Source organism: Macrosteles quadrilineatus, unplaced genomic scaffold (genome assembly GCF_028750875.1).
Source record: "Macrosteles quadrilineatus isolate MER2022 unplaced genomic scaffold, UCM_ALF_1.0 Scaffold_5__1_contigs__length_97177068, whole genome shotgun sequence".
In the NCBI taxonomy this organism is placed as follows: domain Eukaryota; kingdom Metazoa; phylum Arthropoda; class Insecta; order Hemiptera; family Cicadellidae; genus Macrosteles; species Macrosteles quadrilineatus.
In genome coordinates, this window is record NW_026542598.1 from 14,243,234 (window position 1) to 14,262,229 (window position 18,996).

Below are 18,996 nucleotides of genomic sequence, written 5' to 3' on the forward strand. Positions count from 1 at the left end.
ATAGACATTGTGATAAGTTATTGAAATTTAGTTGCAGTCGCGAAGCAGCCAGTTTGTGAAGAACTGATGTCCAAATCGTTGAACCTTTGATAGTTATTATCCCCTTTACATAATATCATATGCGTAGCTTGAACATACCCTCTAAATTTTTCATGTTCACACGAAGTGAAGATCATTTATTACAATTTGTTTCTATCCAGTATACGTAGAGCGTAAAGTGGGATTTGATGTTTACTAACTATTTGTTGTCATGTCGTCGATTCTACAGCTAGAGCTGTTTGAACAAAATTAAAATATCAATTCCTGATCTGTTACTTGTCGTCTCTTGGGTCTGTTTTTGTAACCAAACAACACTCGTTTACCAATTTGCCGTCGCGTAACAACAGTTCTCATGTCGTTTACGTATATGCTTGCCGGATGGGCGGCATATGATTTTTATATTTTAAATTAAAATGGCCACCAGTCTGAAACCAAATAATTTTGATACAATTGCATTCCAAATGTTATAAAGACACCTTAATTTTGTTTTGTTATTAATTTAAAAATGTTTAAAAATTTTGATATCTCGCTAACTAGGAATTTTTTTTAAATAATATATTCATGGTTTCATTTTATTTTGACTCATTAGACTTATTAATAAATTGTTATACTTTCTTTAGGGACACCCTGTGTTTAGTATAAGACACAACCAAAGACAACAAAGGATTCAAACTGTCAATCTAAGGTTGAGTAGGAACAAAGACTCCAAAGAGTCAAGTGTCAAGTACGAAGTGTGCTTGGCAAAGTACAACACCACTTCACAGTCGCGTCCTCATTCACGACTCTATACACTTCACAGTCGGTGAATGAAGTGATTGACTCGCAGGTCATGCAACAATTAGCCTTTGACAGACAGTTCGAGTTGCATCGCTGATGCCAGACTGCGAATCACTGATTAAGTGGAAGTGTGTGAAGTCATAACCATCTCTGGGTGATAAGGAAATGTTGTGCATGGAAAAACAGGGCATCATCTATGAAAATTTTGAATTTAAAGGAATAAATTTAAATACTAAAAAAACAAATGACGGATATACCATAGCTTACAAAGTGTTTATTGTAAAATCCTTTTCTTTTGTATCATATTGACCCATGCTACCTATTCCTAAATGTTTTATACTTACTTACGGGACACCCTGTAAATAAAATTCATGAAACTTTCTTGTATGCAAATTATATTGTATGAGGAAGATCGAAGCCAAATAAACCCATAGAATAATAACATAAAGTTGTCATGGATGTTTTTGTCGCACTCTTATTTTTAACCTTGACAATAACGTCCAAGGGCCGGTGGCATCAACAATACAATGAAACAGCTGTTGTTGGTGTTGTTAGATAATTATTACTTGCTGACTGTGCCACGTGTTGAGATAATTACTTAACAAAAGAAGTAAAAAGGTAGGGTTTCTTATTGGATACTTAGCATAGCTCAGTAACCTAAATCAACCACTTAAGCTTAGAAAACATAGCCTATTAGAGAATATAAAACGTCATAAATGAAAGTGTGCAATTATGATTTTATAAAGTATGGCATCTATTATTTCAATGATTAATGGAATTGATGACGCAACTACTGTAAAACTGTTTACATAGTGTGACTTTTGTGATGTTGATTTTAATTCATTTTATTGTATTGACATTTGCTTCAACTTCGTTAAAAATATATGTATCCAGAATTTAAGTTGAGTTTTCCTAGTCAGAACTTCCACTCTGGAATGGTGTTTGGTCCTTGACTCAGAGGTTCTACGGTTCTAATCTTGTTTGTTATCTCGGGTGAGTGGGAGGGGCATTTGTAAGTGACGCTTTGTCTCAAGAGAAAGTATAAAACAAAGTTGACATAGTCTCGTCACACCAAAGTTAGATTGGGTGGGGAGATTTCGTAATCTCCAATAAACAATGTAAGAATGTATATCAATTAATTTAATTCCCCTTTAGCTTAGAACGGCTGAAAAAACTCCCAAATGTGTTTGGGTAAAAACAGATGTACGTACTACTGAAGGTTTAATGTTGAAACATTAGATCAAATCATAATTCTATTATATGCTATTAATTAATTAGTCCTTCTCTGTAACATTGAATTGCAACATTTTATCTTTCATTTTCAAAAATTTTAAACAATTGTTTTGTCGTTTCATTTGTAGCACAGTTATTTTTTAGTTGTCCAAAAGTCCCCCTACATGGTTTTAGAAACTAATACAGTTGCAATATTTAATTCCTGTTAAAAAAAACCTACATTATTAATTTGTGTTCCGTATTCTATTTATTTGTACCAATAAAATTAAGAAAGTAAATGTATCCTTCAGAAATCACTTGATTGTCGATGACTCACGCACACCCGACCAGCTGACCAATGCTGTACAACATGATTCAACAATTCAGAATCACGACTATAAACGTCCATGTTGCTCCGAGGATTCCAACACGTTCAACTCGTGGACACGCTCACAACATTAATAGGACCCATTAGAAGAATTAGAACTGTGTGGACAATATCGCAAAAATATACTTGATTGATATTTTCCCAGATTTAATCACAGTTTAGACGTACAGTCACGTAGACTTGCCATAGTTATGGATTAGAAAAAAGACTATCATGGTATGTTTATTGTTTAGGTAAATAAATATGAAGTATGTGTGTTTCTTTCCAGGTAACGTCTGAGTGAGTCGATGTCGCATTTTTTTCTTTGAGTGTCGATTTTAAAATGCTTTACTCTGTGGTTAGGACGAATAGTAATTTCTTAAATTGGATATTTGGTCACTGACAAAGGTCCTGATAATGTTCCAGGTAGTAAGATGACATCAACTTATTCCAGTGTTACCGGACATGAACATATCATAAAATTGGCAGTGTATACACTGTGTATAGTCAATGGTTCAATTCTAAAAACTATTTTAGTTGGTGGAATTTAAAGTTCCTTTTTTATCTGCTTAATGGCTTACAGCTCCTTTGGAGGGTTTCACTTTATTTATCTACAAGTCAGTAAATGTTTGTAGCAAACTGTTAAATAAGCAAACTTATTGACTGTTTACAATTAAAATATGATCTTCTTCTCATTTTTAATTTCTGACAACAGCTGGAGTTTCATAAAAATTTTTTTATGGAGAAATACGAAACTTTAAAGGGCTCCAGTGCCTCACTCTCTCATTATTTCCCTAAAAAGAAAGTTCCCTGCACAACTTCACGTTACGCTCTTTCCGATGACACCAAAAACATAACAATCGGTTCAGTAGTTTCGGAGGAGTAATTGTCACAAAAAATCTGCTTGCGTATTAAATAAGTACTAGTGTCCCTGTTGCTCGAAATCGAGCAATTGCTAAGTATTACAGGCGTTATTTTAAAACGAATACATTCATAATTTTTTATGACTTTAAAGATTCGACTCAAAGCTTGAGGATTACTCAAGATGTATATAACAGATCGATATAATCAACATTTCTTGTAAATGTAAGTAAGCATTGTAAGTAAATGTTTGTAGCAAACTAACTGTTAGATTAGCAAACTTATTGACTGTTTACAGTTAACATATGTTCTTCTTCTCACTTTTAATTTCTGACAACAGCTGGAGTTTCATAACACTATTTGTTTCCCATGTTAATCTTATGGAGAAATACAAAACTTTAAAGGGCCCCAGGGCCTCACTCTCTAATTATTTCCCATAAAAGAAAGTTTCCTGCACAACTTCACGTAACGCTCTTTCCAATGACACCAAGAACATGTCAATCGGTTCAGTAGTTTGGGAGGAGTAATTGTCACAAAATACCTGCTTGCGTATTAAATAAGTACTAGAGGTCGTCCAGTGGTCGAAACTCGACCAAAAATATGTAATGTACAGTACAGATTTCTCTATTTTAACCTCACACTGTAAATAAAACATGTGATTGGAGTTTCTTCCATTTGTTTTGATTTTCTGTTTATATTTCGTTGTTATTTCGTCACCAGCAAAGCAACCCATATGATCCATGTTAATTTTTTCAAAATTTTAAACTCATTTTTTGTGCTTATCTTTGAGCCTATTTTAATTTATAAAGGGATTCTGCACACCTACAGGAAAATAGCTTTCTAACGGTATGCGTAGATTTTCCCTACGATGCACACGAGCTGAGAAAAAAGGTTTTAAAGAAACATGCTTGCCTATTAATATATAGATAGATAGATAGATAGATAAATAGATAGATTTAATCATTCATGCACACTAAGTTTCAGAAAAAAACTAAAAGTATAGAAGTATGTGCATTTTGCTGACAATACTTGATGCTATGCCATGATGAACTTGGCGTTTTTCCTTGCTTCGGACACTCACTGTGACGAATATTCCATTTCACATTGGTCTCAAAGGAGCTTTTTATCGTCAATGTCCTTGACCGAGAATGCTATGGTAGAATGTTGCAGACAGTCAACAATATAGCATGAATGGGGTTACTTGTAATAGAGTGTATAGCTGTACAGTACTTGTACTAAACGTTTTCATTTATATATGTGACTTTCATTCATTGAACGCAATTGCACTTAACTTCTTCGACTCTTTAGCTTGATGATATCGAATATCATGATGATATACATATAATATTGATGATATACATTTTAATCATCAGTTTTGTAACTCGATTGTTAGCTTATATCGAAAACTTTACCTGAACATATCGTCATATTTAAACATTAAATGATGAATTAGAAATATGTATTTTTAATTAAACAAGTACAGTAAACTCAATTTTTTGTTTGCACCGCAAAAATTATCCTTACATTTTTATAATATGTTTTCGTTTGGAATGCGTAATGTAAAAGTGGTAGAAACAGAATTAATTAGTCTTAAATTGATTAACATTTATAGAATACATCTTAAGAAATCATGTATTACAAAATGACAGTTTGTTATCAAGATCGAATACCAGTTGTCCTAATGTTAGTGGTGTTTCAAAATGGACGCACTCTTGTTTGGCTGTTAGACTGTTCTGTTGTTGGGTGTTCTGTTGCCTTTACTGTCACTGTGGTATTTGTAACACAAACCAACACTGACAGTCTCCAGACAACCAACAAACAGCCTACAGTTTGCTAGCGGTTGTACCCTTGACACTACAGTCATAGTATCAAAAGCGAAGCAACACTTTTAAATGCAATCCACAAGACCACAAGCAGTTACAATACAAATAATGCAGTATTATTTGGATTACGTAAAGGATACATTAAATTGAATTAAGAAGCCACAAAACAATATAAGAGAGCTCGCGAGACATAAGTTCTATATATGATTTCCTTTGTATACTACAATAGTTGTGTACTAAGGTTCTTCATCATGTTCGTAGTGCAACATGGCGAGTGCAATATGATATTTGAATACATCAATATACAGTACTTAATTACGTTTAAAACGAATCAATCAATCAATCATTGAGATGGGGACGCCACCTAGGTGCGTATTTTAACTCAAATATGAGTTGTGGAGTGTAGAGTGTAGTACACTCATGAGTGTAGTATGAGTGTAGAGTGGACGGTGTGTGTGTTTGTGTGTAACTTTGTTACTGACTGATCAGCGGTTACATTAGTCAGGATCATTTAAAGCCCAATGATCAGGAACAGCGAGTCAGCCGTTTAAGAAAGTTTCCAACTAGTAAATTCCGTTTCCAGATAACCTAATCTTTGTTATCTTAATATTTTTCTTCCATCAAACCTCTTTCCTTTGCATTCATGACTAATCTGTGACACTCTGTACACAAAAACAATGAAATCGCTAATGGTCTAATGACGTAAGCGTTTCCACTTGACCGGTCATGTTCTGTGTAACACCCCAAGGTGTACCGTGGTACTCTGATAACGCAACCGGATCCGGAACTGTTTAACCACGGTCCGAAGGTTCGCCCGCCGACCTTTCGGGTTTCCCGCTGTCGGGTCACAACGTCACACGCTGAATGGTTGATGACAAGTTTGCAAGTTTTATGACTTATGGCACCGCTGACCTCCACTGCCTGATATATCTTGTTTATTGAGAAGTTCCAGGTCAGCTTCTAGGTTACTCGGTCAAGATTAGAATGGTAATGGTCAGATTTGGTTTAATTTTCAGTCGTAATTGTGTTTTCCTTTAAGTAAACAAACATGACTCACGCTTATTTTTGTTGATGGTTAGCAAAAGTAGTTAAGAGTCCTTAGAGCCTAAAAGTTCTAACTCATAAAACAATTAAAAAGCTACAAAGAAAATTACTAATCTCACATCTCACAGTATACTAGATATTTAAATTACAATCACTTTGGTATAAAAAAAAATTGAGATGGTAAATAACTTTTAGCGGCTGTTTGAAAATTACAAATTTAACATTGCTCATATGGCAAGAAAATCCAAGATGGCCATTGGCTTCCATAGAGTTCCTTGGAAATCAATCCAAAACAACAACGAAAATTTCTAATCTCATAGTACCTAGATATTAAAATTATAATTACGGAAAAACTATTTTTGGATGATAATTAACTCTTCAGCAGCTGTTTGAAATTACCCAAGATGGCCGCTAGCCTCCAAGGACTCTTAAATAGAGAAACTATTAATTGTGTACTTTAACAAAAAGAATTTTTACACTCCAAAAACCAATTAGTTTCTTACAACCAATATAGTGCTAACGATACATGACACAACACATCATAATGAAATAGGTAATTGAATTCATATCAAGCTTTTAGGGAAATCCTTTCGTTAAAGTACGTGAACAAACATATATTTATGAAAACTAGTGGTCGTCCTGTGGTCGAAACTCGACCAAAAATAATTAATGTACAGACTTCTCTATTTTCTCCCCACACTGTAAATAAAACATGTGATTGGGATTTCTTCCATTTGTTTTGATTTTCTGTTTACTTTTTGTTGTTATTTCGTCACCATCATGGCAACCCAGTTGATCCATGTTAATTTTTTGAAGTTTTCAAATTCGTTTTTTGTGCTTATCTTTAGCCTATTTTAATCTATAAAGGGATTCTGCACATCTAAAGGCAAATATCTTTCTAACAGTATGCGTAGATTTCCCCTGCGATGCACACGAGCTGAGAAAAAAGGTTTTAAAGAAACATGCTTGCCTATTAATATAGACGAGAGGTCGTCCAGTGGTCGAAACTCGACCAAAAATATGTAATGTACTCACTTATCTATTTTCACCCCACACTGTAAATAAAACATGTGATTGGAGTTTCCTCCATTTGTTTTGATTTTCTGTTTATATTTCGTTGTTATTTCGTAACCAGCATAGCAACGCATAAGATCCATGTTAATTTTTTCAAATTTTTAAACTCATTTTTTGTGCTTATCTTTGAGCCTATTTAAATTTATAAAGGGATTCTGCACACCTACAGGAAAATAGCTTTCCAACGGTATGCGTAGATTTTCCCTACGATTCACACGAGCTGAGAAAAAAGGTTTTAAAGAAACATGCTTGCCTATTAATATATAGATAGATAGATATAGATATAGATATAGATATAGATAGATTCTAAGTACAGTGCATAGTTGTATTGGGGATTGTGCAAAAAGTCAACTTAGTCGTTCCAGTGAAATCGCTGCCTCATCGAGTATGCCTTCTCCTTCTGTATAACTCCTTCACAAAGTGCATCATGAGTACAGTTCACGCAGTTTTTCATAGCTCCAGCAATATTATCTTCATTTTTATCCACTCTTATATTCCTTTTTGAAATAATATTTTCTATGCTCAACGTCCGTATTCTTCCCAATATTATTATTCTTATCTTATTTATGACTCTGTAATTCTACAATACAGGACCTTTTACAATCCCAATGATCATGAACGGCTGGGCATCACCGCGAAGAACCTTACCTAACAACAGAATAGTATATTCCTCACTGTGTCACTGGGAAAGTCAATTATTTAAAACTGGGGCGAAAGTGGAGTAGGGCCAGACGGACCATGGTAACCAGTACCATGACGTGTGTAGACAGTAGATGGTATATACTGTAGGGGAAAGGAGGGGGAGGGGGCAAGGCCGTGCAACAAACCGAATCTCATCCACTTATGCCTAATGCTGTTACTGCCATCATGTGCGACATACCACGGGGAAGCTTTGTAACGGTCTTGTACCCAAAACACGCAGCTTGTACAGATATAGAAGCTAAGTGTAGATGTGCCCTTGGCAGTAACAGGTGTTATACTGTGTAGGACAACAGGTAGGACGATGAAATAGGAAGGACCACGTCTAATATCACACCTATGGCATTGTATTACATTGAAACATTGGAGTAGCCTAAGCACAGTCAAAAATTTGAAGCTCTCGTTATTTTCTCATATGGTTTAAATGTTTGGCCATAAACTAATAACAGCCAACTGACAAAACAGAAAAAAGCTTCATATTCTTACAAGGTGTCTTTGTAAACCATCGCGGAGAATCACTGATGATGAGCGATGGAGTACACAAACATCACATCGGGGGAATAACAGTTTACCGACCGCTGTGTTTTACACCAAATAAAACCACCCAAACAGGTAATATCAGTTGAGATAGTATGGTAATATCATCCACAATACATAGTAAATCCTTGGAATAATAAAAGCCTGTGGTTAATGCATACGTGTTATTTGTCCGTTTACTTCAGATACTAAAACCTGAGCTTTTACTGTAAATTCAAAACTTTAAATAGGGATTTACACTATTTGCATTTGAGAATCAAAATGCACAGATGCAGCCGATAGCTTAACCACTTACAGGTCATTCATTTGGGTCCAACAGGATAAAGTGTCGTGTCTTTTAAAATAAGTGATGTTAGGGAATAAGGATAGGGTCGAGAATGCAGCTGGGCTGGTTTTTGGGTCAGGTTTTTTTCCTCCTCCAACCCCAATCCTCTTAGACAGACCCACCCTGCAGCCAATAGCTCTGGACAAAGAGGGGGTGAAAACAGGTCTGGGTTCTTTGTTAGCAAATGCATTACTGTACAACTAGAAACGGTACGTTTCGAGTTTGCACTTAGCAATTTGCGATTGTCCCTGAAAGCCATGTTAAGGGCACCTTCATATTGCTAGGGGTAAAGTGTTGGAATAATCCTCTCCTGCACATCATAAAGTTATTGTTTTGCAATCGTTATCAAATGCAGTACACAAACTTGCTGGAATTTCAGCGTAGGCTGCTCGATAGCAGTTTTATGAAATGTGTACGATAGGTGGTATTATCTTATCGATATAATGCTATCATCTAACACATGTGCCGTGTCAACGATTTAAATTAGACAATAGCCTGATTCTATTTTGATTCCTAAACGAACAAGCCAAGATATATTAATTAATTACTTTTTATTAGTAATACAAATCTTAGTGGAACAGAATTGAATTCATTTACTTACTACACTATGAGCTACTTATGCATAATAGTGATTGCTTTCTTATTTACTAGTTAACACTTTCATTGTCACCTCTATGTTCCATAATTGTTTTCTCCAATCTGTGCTATCTATGAAAAACTGTAATCGGCAATTTCTTAGACGTACTATTTGACAATTAAATTGCATGATGATATACTGTGTCCGTTCAAATAATTTCCTAGTCAATTAAAACTTTGCCATTAAAATAAAAATCAAAAACAAACATGAGCTTGAGCAAATTTGAAAGTGAATGAACTTCACATCAAACTACAAAAACAGGATTGCAAGAAATGATATTGATGGTAGTAGTATATATAGTGAAGGGGGAAGTTAAGTTAAAATTTACAGTTTAAATCAATAAATCAAGATAGCAGAAAACATTAAATCGACCAGGCTCAGTTTGTGGTTTGCTGACATAGTTTGACAGCAGTAGTTAAAGACTATGCAAAACGTTCTGATATCACCAAGCCTTGAACAGATGATGAATATATTCGACCTCCAGTTGTAAAGTTCCAGGGATCGTAATTGGGCTGGTGGACGAATTTATGTTTTCGCTTGCAATTATTTGTAATTACTACGAAACTGATACATTGCATTATGCTGTGTAGCTTGTACTCAATAACATGTTCTGAAAATTTAAAATAGCCTAGCCTACTTGTAAAGGATCATTAGCAGACGTCTGATAATTCTTCAAAAACATGATTAACTTGGTATACACAGGAGCATCTATTAAAGAGAATATTTGATTAGTTTTATATGTGGCCGAAATGCTTTGATTTTGAGTGGAACGTCTAAATATGGTATTTCTAAGCCAAAAGTCGTTTAGAACAGATTAAGATATATATATTTGAAAATATGTTTGTGTGGAACAGAAAAAATACACTTTGAAGTTAATGCGTTTATAAAGACAGTTTTTCAGCTATACACAAACAATAAAAACTAACATTATTCTTTACTTGTACCTTTATACTGATTTGACTCTTTATTACCACTACATATCAAACTGATATATTAAGCCGTCGTGTTTGATAGGCAATGAGTCAGTTACTAATTTGACACATGTGGTTACTTAACAAATCATCGAATTTAACTGTCATGGTGAACTGCTTGTTAGAAATGGTTGTGAAGCGGTGATAGTTAATTCAATAACACCATTATTCCAACGACAAAAAAACTATGAACTTATAAAAAGTTTAGAAGTTAGACTCATGCTATGCAGATTGATAAGTTATACCAGCCTACAATTAACTTAATTTAACTGAAGCATCGTTTTTACAAACGACATTTTAAGATCAAAAAACTCTTTACAACACTGAGTATCGGTATTTCTGTGCAACTTTGTTTACTTCCTTTCAGGGATGTTTATTCAATAAAAATGCTTACGTAGCTAGTATAAAACATAAACAATTTTCAAAGCAAATAAGCTGCTGAGAATTTTCAAAAATATAACAATTTACCAAACTTACAGTCAAATCTGGTCCCATTTTAGAATATCGTGACACTAAAACTCTCACAACACATCACTCATACAAAACACTATTGAAAAAACTTTAAGTTTAGAAAGAAAATATAACTCGTTCAGATTTAAACAAAATGCCTAAAAACCGACGCACGTCTAACCTCGTCGCGGTCTGGTGTCAGACTGAAGACCGACAGCGGCCGCCGGGCATTGTTGACATTCAGCTGTTACCATTGTTGAGCTGCTATGATCAGCTGGACCCTAGATGTAGTGTGCGTCATTATTTCTGACCAACTCCGTGACATAGTAAACAGAGAAGTCTTTGTAACGGTCTTGAAATGTAGTGTTGATTACAGGTATATTATTTTGGCTAACACTAAATATGTTGTGCCACCAAATGGAAACTAACGTGTCTACTTACATTTTGTAAAGTTAAAATATGTCATACTGCTTGATATTTGTTTGTCTGAATGAATTTCGTTTTGGCTTTTTACTCAGAAGATATTTATTGTAAATTAAGACTTGTAGCATGTAGAGCATTTCAGTAACAGTCCTTCGGCAATTATATTTCTTTGAGTTGGTACTGATTCAATATAAAATAAAACAATCTCACTCACCATAAATAAATAGTGTCACTAACTTGTAAGATATGCTGTTACACTACCCTTTTGTAACCAAGGTATTCTATCAACCAACCCTCCATTTGAAACCCAGGGTACTCTATCAACCAACCCTCCATTTGAAATCCAGGGTACTCTATCAACCAACCCTTCATTTGAAACGTAGGGTACTCTATCAACCAACCAACCCTTCCTTTGAAACCCAGATTACTCTATCATCCGTGTTGGCAAATAAAACTATAGAGTACAACCAAATGAAACAATACTACACAACATTCTAGCGCAGGGGGTACAAAACCTTGGCGAGGAAAAAATCACCCTAGCCTCAGAGAATGAAGATTTTAAGCTTTCTTGATAAGTGTAGCAACATAAGAAGGGTTAGAGCATTGCTATAAGCTGTGATTGGTGGTAACTGTAACGCCAGCGCAAGTCCCTCGACTACCTCCATCATTCGTCGTTGCCTGCAATTGCGTATCTTCAACCATAAGAACCACAAACCTAAACATTATAACACAAACTGTAACTAAAAATGTCAACTTTCACAGTCATTTGGGATCCATCAATTATCCTTCTGGTAATATAAAAGAGTTGAACATAACAGCCAAACAAGCCTAATAGCTTCGGATTGTTTACAAAGGCTCAGTAATCTATATTACAGATTACAGCTGATTGCACAACAGAGATGATCTAGACTGCTACAACAGTTCCTCCTACAGTGGCCAGTCCCGCCCCGTCATCATAATCATATGAATTATATCTCTGACTCATCACTTCCCTCAATCATCTTGGCGCCAGACGCAATGGATTAGTTTAATAATGGTTTAGAGTAAGATGTTTTTAAAGGTAAATGTAAAGTCTTTACAGATTTATGCGTGGAACTTTGAATTATGGAGAGAAAGTGAATGTTTTCGTCAGGATTGGCGAAATACTAGTCACGATATTTCAAGCTCTGGTTCCTGATTTCGATAAGGTTCCCAAAATGTAAGGATAAAATGACAAGGGTACATAAAATGTAAGTAGGAGCAATGGTACAGTAGTAATGCGAATATAACTATACATTCAATTCTCATTTAAGTTTATATTTCTTCAGGTAACAACATCTCATACTTCTTTATATTTTCTAGTGAAAACTTTCTTCTTGTCTAGTTGGCGTAAATTATCTTTTTTACTGATGCTCCTAAGTCTAATAATTGATCCTCTTTTCCTGATAAACTAGTTAAACTTCCCTCTACTACCCTATAACTTAAAAAAAAATCGTTTGCAGTTTGTGCGTCCAGTGTAGGAAGTTAACTAAGTGCTTCATGGTAGAAATTGTGTACAAAAATAACATCATAAGAAGACAATGATCATTGCTCTCTCACTAAGTCCACAGTATGAAAGAAAAGTTAATACTGCAACATAACTTAAATTAACATAACTGTAACATAACATAGGTTGGAGTATATGCAGCATGAATAAATCCAAGTTACTATTCAGAAAACAATATTACATATAGCAGCTTTTGGACAGAACGCGTGTTAAGGAGTAGTGGATCGCTCCAGTTACTGACTAACCCACCCCACTGCTGGTGAATTATCAAGCACAAACATCAATGTGAATAGAGACAAAGATCACGAAATAAGTCATAAGCTTCACGAGTCGATCTGTCAGTCATAAATGAGTTTGATCGTGCTGTAGGATCGTGGATCGTACCATTGCTATATAACACTGTCACTGTCGGCCGCTTAGAAAGCGACCTCCTCCAGCATTGGTTTAGCATTAGCGCGCAGGTTGTTTTCTAAGCGGCCGAACTATAGTCAATGATCGCACTGGCCTCTGACGTCACCGGTGCTCAAACAACCTCTGCAGAATACAATATCTAATTGCTTATAACCGTTTTAGGTCTAAATACTCTGCTTATCGCGTATGCAATAAATGTAATTTACAAGATATTGTTTAGAGATGACCATTCTGTCTACTTATAGAAATTAGTTACACTGGTTACGAACAAGCGAAAAATAACCGTTCCTTACTGTTAGAAAATCAAGTTGAGAGTACTGTTTTAAAGTAATTACAAAAAATAGTGTTGAATGCTATAGCATAGACTAACCAACACAAGGGAGTATGTTTTATCCATGGCTATATAGGTAGGTACTTGGCTGTTTACATCCATTGACTTTTTGCCTGACACAACGTATCTAAAAATAAAATGATAATGATGAATGCACAAGGAAAACTGTATAATAACACGTCCACAGAGATTATTCTGTGAACTGACCACGACTACTCGCCAGTCGCTGCCGAAGATTGCGTAATCGATATGTACATGTGTAAGTTATTTGTTTAAGCATATGTGGCAGCCTGAACTAAAATATGGAAATTGATCTATAAAAAGGTTCTTTCCTTTTAAAAGGGGATAGTGTAAAGTAAAATGTTATAAAACACCCCTTTTCTGTGAGGATAAAACTACGTTTCTAATAACCACGAGACGTTGATGTTAACAGTAGAATGTAAGTACAGTACTACAACCTTTATTGATAGATACTTTCTAACACATTACCTAATTTTAACAGATATCCTAATGCTATTTACTTGAATACAACAGAATCTGGGGTGGTGACTATAAAATCGAAAATAGGCCTATATTATTCTGGGTGTATACAGTATTTAATGATAGAAGTTCTTCTATTCTTAGCGATCACGTTTAGAGATGGGTAAACGATCGTGATTTAGAGCTTGTGAAACGGATGGTCCCTTAAATAAACTGTTATTGCAAATGCAACAGGAATTCTGTTTGTTTGCATCATTGGCACAGATGTATCCATCTACTGTATTTTATGGTTGAATCCGGCAGGTTTTGAGTTCACGTGATCTAAATCGGGTCTGGTTTTTTTAAGGACGAGTAAATGACGGAGCATTGGATCAACACTGTGTAGGTTAGAGTATAGAAGAACATAGAACATATTTATACAAGAAAGTCCACTTAGGATTTCAAGTTAAAAGGTATATCGTACTCTTTAAAAATATTATTTCCCATTAGTTAAAAAATTAAACTAAATTTAGGTTGCTAGACTTAAAAACATAGATGTGAAATCAGGAGGTTTACTTGGTACACCAGTCTCCTGAAGAATCTAAATACCTACAGCATTACAAAGTGCTATTGAATTCAGCAGTTTGTTCACATTGCAGCTTGTAACATATTGCGAGGGTCTACACATACATCAGCTACCATGTCAACTCAGCTACCGTGTCAACTAGAAAGAAATTGTTTTTTGGTTACCTTGTCGGCGAAAGATAGGCGACGAAAACAAGTGAGGTCGGAGTCACTCGCTGCCATTAGTGACACTCTGGGTCGTTTCTCGAGCTGCTTCCTTTGAACCTGCAAGGGCCGGTGTACTGCACTGTTCATATCACCGAAGGCTTCCAGACCCAGCGCTGAAGACGTCAACTGGGGGTTGCTATTCTGTCCCCGAAGTGCCAGTGATACCAGCAGACGTCATGGTGATCAAATTGACCACGATCGTCTCCAAGGACTTGTGTCCGATGACCGATGTAAATGACAGTCTCATGTCTTCTTCCTGCCATACTGAAATTTGTGTCCCTTCTTCTTTGGAGTACTAACTTTAATTCTGATGTAGATGTGTGAGGATATCTCTCACTTCCGCTGCGTATTTCGCATACCGCAGACCTAATACAATTTAGTTTCTCCAACTGTGATCCCCGCTGGAGAAAATTGGGTTTCGATCTGTGCAAACCACAGTTTGTGCCAGAAATCAGAAGGGTGAATCTTGACTTTAATTTCGTTTACTGCTGGTTCTTTGTTGGACATTTTGGATGTTTAAAATTGCGTCAGGGTCACCAAAGAAGATCAAAACTCTCAAATTCATTCAAGAGGTGAAAAAATTAAATGTATGCATTTCTAGTAGAACAAAATGGACAATTTATCGAAAAGTAAATAAATAAATAACACATGTGAAATAAAAATAAATACAGGCAGTCTGGAGTTACTACAGACAACATCAGTAATAAATAAAATAGGTTGTTGTGGTAATTATTCTTACATTTTTTTTTTCAATTGCTTCAAAATGAATTACTTTGCCCTTTGTTTAGTGATTATCATCTCAGTGATACCTGTACTAAACCTCCTTTGTCTTCCCTTCATCCTATACTGTAGGGTACCCGAAACACTCACCAAGACTCCTAGGCTGTGACATCTACAACTCGAACTCCTGTTCATCAGCTTCTACCCTCTAAGAACCAATCCAGCATTTCAAGAGAAGCTGAGAAAAGACAACGAGTGTCTTGAAGCACATAGACTATGATTTCTGAGTCATTCTACTACATCTTTGACCAGCCGCCCACTCCTTTCCAAGTTCAAGAGGGGAACCTAGTTGACCATGTAGACTGAGCGAACCTCTTCCAATACTCTGTGATCCACCCTAATAAGGCAACAATATGTTTACTTGCAATTTTTGTTAAAATTTTTATACTCTCCTTATTTTCCTAAAGTTTTTGGAATGATGCTTTATTTCTAAGCCATATGAAAGTTGGCATAAAGAAGGGTAAGATGACTCTACGTACAGTACTGTAGACTGCATCTCGTTCTGAAACGTTGGGGCCAGAAAATTTTCTTACTTAAGTTATTAATTCAAAACTATCAGTTTTAGATACCACAAAAATTAATGTTTTAAATCCTCTCTTTGTATGTTCCTAATTAGTTAATTATCATGCAATATTTAAATCAATTGTCCTGCTCTACCCTTTGGTCAGGTAGCCTGCCTGAACTTAAAATTATACTATAAAGTAATATCTCACTGGTAAGGACCATAAATTTGTCGACGTACAGCTTTGATTTGTTCAAAAATATTTAATGATAACCATGTTTCTTGTTTAAGTTTCTAGGGAAAAGGTCATGCAAGTTTGGAAATATTTAAATTAAACTTCCGCGCAGTCTATCCATTAAATATAACCTAACCAACTCCATTATCCTATAGTTTCCTTGCAAGCCTCTTCACCTTGAAATATACATAAACAGGAATACTCTAAAATAAATTGCAATGAACTTATTTTTCACCCGCAATCATTATTGTAGTGAGTTTTTTACTTTCTTCCCCTATACATAGTATATGGCGATATTGCTTTTGTAATAATTTATGAGTTGAGTTTTGAGCGGAAATTGTCGTTTTGGGTCTCCGAAATATGGTTTACGAAGTGATGACTGTGTGTAATGTGTGCCATTAGCACTATAACGCGAGCCAAAATCATCCGATTTGGATAAAATTTTGTACCTACGATTATTTGAACGACTTCGCCAACCAGCAAGATAGGACAATGGAAACGGGTTTTCATGGGGTAAAGAATTAGTCTATATAACTTTTGACTCCCAAAACATAAAATTTCCCAATTTCTCTCTAATTATTTTGAAGAGCTTAAAAATCAAATAATTTTGTATATTGAAGTGTTTTTTACGGCTATTGATTATGGTGAAAATTCTAAATTAGTAAATTTAAAATTCCCATGATATTCTTATAGAGAACGAGTAAACTGTTGTAGTTTGCTTGTTTATGGATATATTTTGATCAAACTTCTTTATGTTATACTAGGCAATATTAATATTTTACGTACTATTGTACCAATAGTCAATGATTGTACGCACAATGACTACACTTTACCATTTCACGACTTTCCATGTTACCTTACATCCACTCCTATACACAAGTCCGCATCCTAAACACTATCCTGGACCTGAAACATTGCTCAATCCATTGTGCCTATTGTAGCCGTAGCCGCAGAGCAGGCGAAGGAGGTGTACAGTATTATAATTTACAATGTACTGTTTCACTGTTAGTATTCAAACTCAACCTCGCTGCAGGCGGTTCCACCCTCTGATGACGTCACTACTCAGTATTCACGTTATCTGGTTGCTATCTCTTGAACACTGAAATGCCCACGACTTGGCAGGGCTTATCTCATCTACAGCATCCTATTGGCAAAGAGGTTTGTTTGATGCAGCTATACATAATACAAGTACGTATTTTGCTGTTGCTGTCGACGATTAGATCTTGATATTGATTACGAATGGATGTTTAAGTTTTGAGGAGTTTCGTTGAGTGGAATTTCCAACCTTGAATTGCAAATTGAACATTTTATAGTTGTAATTTTCATTCTTACCGGATTACATACAAAACCAATTCTCTTTATTCAGTAAACCTGTAGTACACGCTTGCTTTGTTACATAAGTGTATCGTCAACTAATTAGTTCGACCTTGAAGCTTCCCTTACATAAATGAAACGATTATACTAGTTACCCAATGTCTGTACTTCAGGTTCAATAATGGATCCTGGTTATAATTTGTGTAATAGAATCGCTTGTTCTTCAACATGTTATTACATCGTTGTGGCCGACTACGTAGTACGGTACGGGCCAGAACGGTGTGGCTATGGCAAGGTACGATAAGATGTCGTTCTGATGTGACGTCACACTGCCGCGGGAAGTCTCGTCGTCAAGGCCGTAGACGACTGATCATCAACAAATTAAGAGTGAGTTGGCACCAGACATCAAAACAGTGTAACTCATTGATACTGTACAGTCAAAACAGTTCTGGTAAAAACGTCGTATCCTGTAAGGTAACTCTGCAGAGTTAGGAGTGCGATACGAAAGAAAAGGTATTTCAACCATTGGTTCAATATAATTCACACAAAATTGGTTGATCGGACAACACAAGAGTTCGAAACACATCGAACTACATGCTGTTATTATTCTGAGCACGATTTAAACCAGACTCTTTCAGTTCCAAACTGAAGTTAATTAGTCGTGAGTCAAGGTTGAAGAGTCGCTGTTTACATGCAGATTAGGCTCTTGGGCGTCTTGACTAACATGCCGTGTATGTGACCATAGCGTCGAAGCAGCACTAATGTGAAATATCTGCTGACGTAATTTTTATGAGTATCGCAGAAACTCATTTCATTCGACGATCTGTCAAAAAACGTAACACTTTTGAATCATATGATTTGATATAGAGCTTTTCGTGTTTGATGGAACTACGTTCTATTACTATTTTATAGTTTTGTATAGCCTTAGAATAAACATGAACTACCGATGTTTGATTGAGCCGCCGACACAGTGATGTAAATAACAGATTTCTGACCAAAAAACGCCAAATGTCACCGAGCCAAACTGAAAGCACAGTCTATACATGTTTTATGTCACATCAACTATCACAGTAACATGAATAAGGGGTGGGTTGGAATTAAATTTTAGACTGTAACACACTCTTGAAAGGCTCATCTATCTTGTCTTCTATTTGAATGGTCAACTGGTTACAAATAATGTTCCATACGTACCATATAGGTTTCATTAATACCTACTTCAGTATCGTTACAAAACAATTAATACTTTAATACTTTCTTATTAAATGGCGACCATACAAAGTAGGTATTTTAAGCCAAGTATGAATGTAGATGAGTGTAGAATGAGTGGTGTGATCTTGTAGTCTTGTTAGTGACTAAGGCCGACATTCCTTAGACACATCTGTTAATTTAATAGCCCATACAGCCAATG

At 35.6% G+C, this 18,996-nt stretch overlaps 1 protein-coding gene across 3 annotated transcripts in view; it reads right to left on the minus strand.

Moving 5' to 3' along the window:
- Nucleotides 1–10,908, minus strand: part of LOC128994558 (inverted formin-2-like) — a 97,808-nt gene extending 86,900 nt beyond the window's left edge. For 2 of the 3 annotated variants that reach the window (XM_054419185.1, XM_054419183.1), the window contains exon 1: nucleotides 10,844–10,908. In XM_054419185.1, coding sequence (XP_054275160.1) covers nucleotides 10,844–10,861 — 18 coding nt within the window. In that variant the 5' untranslated portion in view covers nucleotides 10,862–10,908. The remainder of the gene's footprint in view (nucleotides 1–10,843) is intronic. The other variant, XM_054419184.1, reaches the window with a different exon arrangement.
- Nucleotides 10,909–18,996: the final 8,088 nt, after the last annotated feature.